This window comes from Salmo salar, chromosome ssa05 (genome assembly GCF_905237065.1).
Source record: "Salmo salar chromosome ssa05, Ssal_v3.1, whole genome shotgun sequence".
Taxonomy (NCBI): domain Eukaryota; kingdom Metazoa; phylum Chordata; class Actinopteri; order Salmoniformes; family Salmonidae; genus Salmo; species Salmo salar.
The window spans coordinates 29513695-29521128 of record NC_059446.1 but is presented as its reverse complement, the minus strand read 5'-3'; the positions used below and the strand labels follow the sequence as shown (position 1 = coordinate 29521128).

General features: G+C 41.2%; 1 protein-coding gene across 1 annotated transcript; it reads left to right on the top strand.

The window, feature by feature from the left end:
- The first annotated feature begins 333 nt into the window (after positions 1-333).
- On the top strand, positions 334-7075 carry LOC106604564 (proteinase-activated receptor 4). The gene is made up of 2 exons (XM_014199322.2): positions 334-718; positions 5432-7075. The coding sequence occupies exons 1-2, from the start codon at positions 613-615 to the stop codon at positions 6502-6504; spliced, it is 1179 nt and encodes a 392-aa protein (XP_014054797.1). The 5' UTR covers positions 334-612; the 3' UTR covers positions 6505-7075.
- The last annotated feature ends 359 nt before the right edge of the window (positions 7076-7434 follow it).

The following is a 7434-nucleotide window of genomic DNA, read 5'->3' as shown; positions in this document are numbered from 1 at the left end:
AAACATCCTCTCTGCCCAGTGAAGGATTATTGACATACTGTAAGCTTATTCAACAATAGGTTGTCCTCCGAAGAGTGACAGGAATGTCTTTCTTCTGGCATCAACACCTAAGGGGCTTTTTGTGGGTTGTGTTTTAAATGGTGTCTGAAGATGCACAATTGAGTATGGTATAGATTAGAAAAAAGTTGCTACAAGGAAGAGGATAGGGAGTGTGTAGGCGTTGTTTAGGACAGGATGTTTCAATGAATGTCAGAGCATGGAGCTCTTGAACACAGTGACACTTACCTATGACGTATGTGTTTGTGTTTTTTTTTTTCATGTGTTTGTGTGTGACTGCCACTGTGGAGACAGTCACTGCATTACAAGGGAAGAAAAGAACCAGCTCTACACCGGCACTTCAGATTCAAATTCCAGACTGCATCTCCTTTCATCAAGTGGATTTGGATAAGAGGAGTACTCACACAACTCCAGTCAGAGGCTAAAATATATTACTGAACAGGTGGTAACAGGAGGAGAGGCTGTGTAACACAGAGAAGAGAAAGGAAGGGAGAGGAGCGTGTGAGGCAGCTCTCTGCTTGCGGAAAAACCTTCTAGCCACAACTCTACTGAACCATGGCTCTCTCTGCCCCAGCCGGGACTCTTCTTTTGCTGTTCTCTCTCTCCTCTCTTCTATATGGCTGTTCCCTCACTTCCACCACGGAGGAGTGCACCGGCATCCGTAAGTTGGTGCATCTCTTCTTCATTCCAAACTCCTTTAGGTCTTTTTTCCATCAGGCAAACCATTAACGTAGGCTTTGTCATAAAACATTTAAAATGTGTGTGAATTTTTTTGTGTGTAGGTGTTCATGTTCAATCTTACTCGTCTTGTTTTTTTATGTGATGTTGAAGATACCAGCACGCAAGCTAAACATATCTGTTATCTACAGAGTAGGAATGCGTTCCCTGTAGGGTAATTCGTTGAAATGAGCCTGAGCTCTCTGGGAACTTTCACTATAGCCTGCCACCTAACTGTTATGGCTAAACAGCAGCAAGCATGAATTCCATGGCTGATTTGAAAAAATGTGTCCACAACACTGAGCCACTACAAGGGTTGGGTAGGTTACTTTTGAAATGTAATCCAGTTGGAACTTGGTAAAAAAAAATAAAAAATAAAAAATAGATTTCACCTAATATTACATCTGGTCATGAAGAGCACATGTTCAACTTGATACAAAAAAACAACATGTTTTCCCATCTCAAGAGGTTAAATAAAACAAATACTATAGTAAGTGCCTATTAACCTGTCTGGGCTAGGGGGCAGTATTTTCACGGCCGGATGAAAAACGTACCCAATTTAAACAGGTTACTACTCGGGCCCAGAAACTAGAATATGCATATTATTAGTAGATTTGGATAGAAAACACTCTGAAGTTTCTAAAACTGTTTGAATGGTTTCTGTGAGTATAACAGACACCAAGCAGGAAGTGAAAGTCTGAGAATTGTAGTTCTTCTTTTGATTCTCTATCAAAGCTACAGTGTCTGTGGGGTGAAGTTGCACTTCCTAAGGCTTCCATTGGCTGTCTAAAGCATTCAGAAAGTGGTTTGAGCATTTTCCTGTCACTGGGCAGATAATAGGAGCTCAGTTACTGAGTGGTCTGCCTGGCAACAAAGGGATTGGATATGCTCGGTCCCGTGAGCGCGCCCCTCCTTCTTTTTCTTCTTGAATGAATATGCTATTGTCCGGTTGGAATATTATCGCAATTTTACATTAAAAATACCATAAAGATTGATTTTAAACAGCGTTTGACATGCTTCTAAGTACGGTAATGAAACATTTTGACTTTTCGTCTCTCGTTCCATGCTCGCGCGTTATGCCTTTGGATAAGTGATCTGTACGCACAAACAAAACGGAGGTATTTATACATAAATATGGATTATTTCGAACAAAAACAACATTTCTTGTGGAAGTAGCAGTCCTGGGAGTGCATTCTGACGAAGATCAGCAAAGGTAAGAGAATATTTCTAATACTAATTCTGAGTTTAGGTTGCCCCGAACTTGGCGGGTGTCTGAATAGCTCACCATGATGGCTGAGCTATGTACTCAGAATATTGAAAAATGTGCTTTCTCCGTAAAGCTATTTTAAAATCTGACACAGCGGTTGCATCCAGGGGTAGTCTATCTGTAATTCTTTAAATAATTATTATATATTTTGTCAACGTTTATGATGAGTATTTTTGTAAATTGATGTGCACATTCACCGTGCGTTTTGGTGGGAATACATTTTCTGAACATCACGCGCCAATGTAAAATGCTGTTTTTGGATATAAATATGAACTTTATCGAACAAAACATACATGTATTGTGTAACATAATATCCTAGGATTGTCATCTGATGAAGATCGTCAAAGGTTAGTGCTTCATTTAACTGTGTTTTGGGTTTTATTGACACATCTCCTTGTTTGGAAAATGGCTGTGTGATTATTTTTGTCTATGTACTCTCCTAACATAATCTAATGTTTTGCTTTCGCTGTAAAGCCTTTTTGAAATCGGACAATGTGGTTAGATTAACGAGAAGTTTATCTTTAAAATGGTGTAAAATAGTTGTATGTCTGAGAAACATTGCTGATCTTCGGTGGAATGCACTCCAAGGACTCCTACTTCCACAATAAATGTTCTTTTTGTTAGAAATACTCCATATTTATGTCCAAATACCTCCGTTTTGTTCGTGCATTCAGATCACTATCCAAAGGCATAATGCGCGAGCGTAATTCGAGACACGAAAAGTCAAAATGTTCCATTACCGTTCGTAGAAACATGTCAAACGTAGTTTACAATCAATGTTTAGGGTATTTTTAACGTAAAAATGCGATAATATTCCAACAGGACAATAGGGTATTCATTCCAGGAGAAAAAGAAGGAATGGCGCGCTCGCGGGCTTGCGCATCACCAAGCCCTTTGTCCTCAGGCAGTCCACTCATTGACTGAGCTACTATTCTCTGCCCAGTAACAGGAGAAGGATGAACAAACTTTCTAAAGGCTGTTGACAGCCAATGGAAGCCTTAGGAAGTGCAACGTGACCCCACAGACACTGTAGTTTCAATAGGGATTCAAAAGAAGAACTACAATTCTCAGATTTCCCACTTCCTGGTTGGATTTTTCTCAGGTTTTTGCCTGCCATATGAGTTCTGTTATACTCACAGACATCATTCAAACAGTTTTAGAAACTTCAGAGTGTTTTCCATCCAAATCTACTAATAATATGCATATTATAGTTTCTGGGCCCGAGTCGTGGGCAGTTTAATTTGGGTACGTTTTTCATCCGGCCATGAAAATACTGCCCCCTATACTCAACAGGTTAAATTACACAAACTCAGTAATGTAATCTGATAACTTTCAATTACTTTTGGATTACTTTTCCCTTAAGAGGCATTAGAAGAAGACAAAAAGGATCCATCAAACGAATAGTGGTCTGTGACTCGCTCAGGTGGAATAAACTTAAACTTTTTCAATGCTGAATTGAATGTCATTGATAAAACGGAAAGGTGTCATAATGTTTTTTTTTCTCTCGCAAACATAATTTCTGAATTTAAAAGTAATCCAAGAAGTTAAGTTTTTCTAAAGTATCTGTAATCTGATTATAATATTTTATCTGGTAATGTAACTGATTACAGTTAAGTATTTTGGGGGTAATCAGATTACATGTAACTCCTCAACCCTGGCCACTACATGCTCAACTGTAGACCTATAACAGTGCTAAATATGGATACCAAAATATACATTTGCATTTTACCACAGTTAGTGCTGTTGTTATTAGGTTAATGCACATTAACTCTCAACTTTCCAGCTCACATAGATTAATATTTATTAAGCATCCAGGTCTCAAAGTTGACATGTGGTCATTATGAGCTTTCAGCTGCAGCGTAAATGTCAATTACACAGTAAAAGGGTTGTTTGTTCAGTGTCAAGAGGATGTGATGAATCAAGTTGACCTTTGGACACACCACAGACCACTTTAATGTTCTTGCTAGATCCCTCCCATGACCCTAGCGTCTTTTGAAGCTGATGAGACACATTTTTCCTAATAGCTAGGTTTCCATCCAATTGGTGACAGATGCCTCTTCCATAACAGGCATAAATGAAACAGAGATTGGACAAATAGATGCGCAATAGATTATGGCCATTGTAGTTTTACCAAGTTGTATGCGCTAAGCTATGTAGAATATTGGCCCTGTTGGAAACTACTACAACTCCCTGCTACATTGCACAGTTCAGTCTGGATCTGATTTATCTCTAGAGAAACTGCAATGTGTGCCTTGAGCTCACAGAAAAAAACTGAACCAAATGGAATTCAAATACTCAACTGACATTTGGTCAATGAGTATTTAAAAAACAAAAAATAACCGTCGTTTTGGTTAATCGCTCAACACTACACCAAACTGACTTGTTGCAGATCATAATCACTGTGTGAAAACATACTGCACACAACATTTACATTTTTTGCTTAAGTTTTCATGTACAGAATAAAAATCTGAAGTTCAATGTGTTTCCATCACATTTTCAACTCTGCCTATAGATTTATCACAAGAACTTAAATAGTAAATGTGCCTACTCTGGTCTTGGCATATGCGCTCTAGCCAACAGCTTGCAGATACAGTGCGGGTAGTCTAGTCTACATGATGAGCGATAATATTTTTATGGCAGTCAAGCACTGATCATCATGTCACCAGAATAAGGGTGGGGTGGGGGGAACGACGACGACGATATTTTGTGACACATTTTTTATATATTTTTTTAGGCAAACTACTTCCATATATACTTTGATTCATTTTTCAAACTCGTACTGGGCTACCTTCAGACAAGTCGTGTTCCTGAGAGTCATCTTTCCGTAGAGGGGTCTGTAGTTTTGTAGGCTAAACCTTTAGGATGCAACAGATATTTTCCTGAGAAGACCGTTTCCATCACAGCTGTCGTGATTTTTTTTATATGATATGACTTTACTTGCATAAAAACTATGGATGGAAACGTGGTTAATGTGTTGAATCCTAGCTTGAGATCCTCTTGAGTAACTCAAATTTTCACCCAAATCTCCCTTTGACATCACGGCATGATTTAAATACTTGAAAGTCTTGCAAGCTTAACAAAGTGGGCTGAATCCTAATTTGAGATATGCCCAGCTCAAACTTTTGTGTGAATCACATATTCATGTCAATAGGAAATTCGAGTCTGAATGCTTGACTTTGATGCAAAGTTTCTCCTGGATAAAACATCAGTACAGTATGTGTACGAACTGTTTATATCAAATGAAATATATTGACAAACTTGTAATGTAAGCCCACACTAAATCCTTGAATCAATATACATGAAATACAGTATACTGAGAATCCTTGTATAATGCTTGTAGCATGTATAATGTCTAATGAATCGGCAAATCTTCTGTGCCTTCTTGGACAGGGCTGCGCGCCTTTACGCTGATGTCCAAGTGTAACTTCACCACCCTGAACGACAAGCAGATCAAGGAGGTGCAGGCTTCCACCACTGTGCTCTACGTACCCATCCTCTACATAATTGCCTTCACTCTGGGCCTCCCGGCTAACCTCCTGGCCCTGTGGGTCCTTCTGTTCCGTACCAAGAAGCTGCCCTCCACCATCCTCCTCATCAACCTCACCGCCACCGACCTCATGATACTGATGGTGCTCCCTTTCCGCATCGTCTACCACTTACAGGGCAACGACTGGGCCTTCGGTGAGCCATTCTGCCGCGTGGTCACGGCGCTCTTCTACGGCAACATGTACGGCTCGGTGCTGTGTCTGGCATTCATCGCTGTGGACCGCTATGTGGCTTTGGTGCACCCGTTCGGTGCCAAGACCCTCCGCAGCCGCCGCACCTCTTTCTACATGAGCCTGTGCGTGTGGGTGGCGGCGTTGGCTGCCATGCTGCCTCTCCTCGTCTCACGCCAGTCCTACACACTGGATGAGCCGCGCATCACCACCTGCCACGACGCGCTGCCAAAGGAGGTGCACGAGAACTACTTCCTGCCCTACTTCCTCACACTCTTTTTTCTCGGCTTCCTGCTCCCCTTTCTGGTCATCCTCTACTGCTACGTCTCTGTGATATGCACCCTGTTGGCAGGAGGCCAGCGCTACGCCCACGCCATGTGCGTCACCATGCTGGTCCTGGTGGTGTTCGTGGGCTGCCTGCTGCCCAGCAACGTCCTCCTCCTCCTGCACTACTCAGACTCCTATCTGGTGGACAATGGGGAGGACCTGTATGTGCCCTACATGGTTAGCCTAGCCGTTAGCACGTTGAATAGCTGCATCGACCCCTTCATCTTCTACTACATCTCCGATGACTTCAGGGACAAGGTCATGATGGTGATGTGTTGCCGTGGTAACAATGGAAGAGACTCGTCCACGGGGAATCAGGTGCCCTATTCGTCCTCCTCACAGGGTACGCAAAGGTCAAAGGTCACCCTGCTGTCCATGTCTAGTCAGAGGCCGGGGACGTCAGAGGGGGAGGCAGCATGAGGCCAATAGGCAATAGAGGCCTAGACGTATAGACACCTAGACCAGTTTTTGTCATGACAGAAGTAAAGGGCACTGGAGATAGGTGTGGGGGCTAGAGGGTCTGGGCAGGTGTGATATAGTTATGTTTGTATTTGTATGTTTTGTATTGTTTAGGAGAAGATCCTACTATAGATCCTTTACTGACAAGACTATCTCAGAGTACAGAATCAGCAGTACTTTATTACAGCTATGTGGTAATTGTCTGCGGAATATAAACTGCATAGCTTGTAGCTGTGAGGTCACTAACAGAATTTCACGTAACTGATGCCACCATTTGTTTCTCGTTAGACTTTTTGGCCAAATTCAGGCTTGTCCATGTGAAAATGGGCAGGCGTCTGGAATGCATTCTGTTTATACCAGGTGTGACTGACTGCTTATGTCTGTAACCAATTCAAGTTTTGGATATTTCCTTCATGAATTATAGATCGTAGAGTATGTTTTCATGATAAAGTATTTAGTTACTAAAACATCATGATGTGGCTTTGTCAGAATGTGTACCGTTAATTTAGTAATAAAAAATGTACAACACCCAGTAAATGTTTCTGATTGAATATTTTAACTTGTATTGTTTCCACTGGTATTTGTTTACCAACATTTGCAATGAAAGTATGGGGTATTATGCTTACAAGATATCCACAGGTTAATTTACTTTCTGTAAAGTTATATTGACTTTTTTTTAAAGTGATGGGACTTATATTTGTGCTTCAGCATTTTATAGGATGTATCACCCCAAACATATTTTTCACACTCTCTCAAACTTCCCTGTCATCACTTGAGTGGAAACCAAATGTGTCCTTTGTTAATCTGCTGACAATGCTTTTGTTCAAAATCAAACACAGAGGGATGCTTCCTTGTCGACTCTGGAGCCAAGGCATAAACAGTGCACAGGAA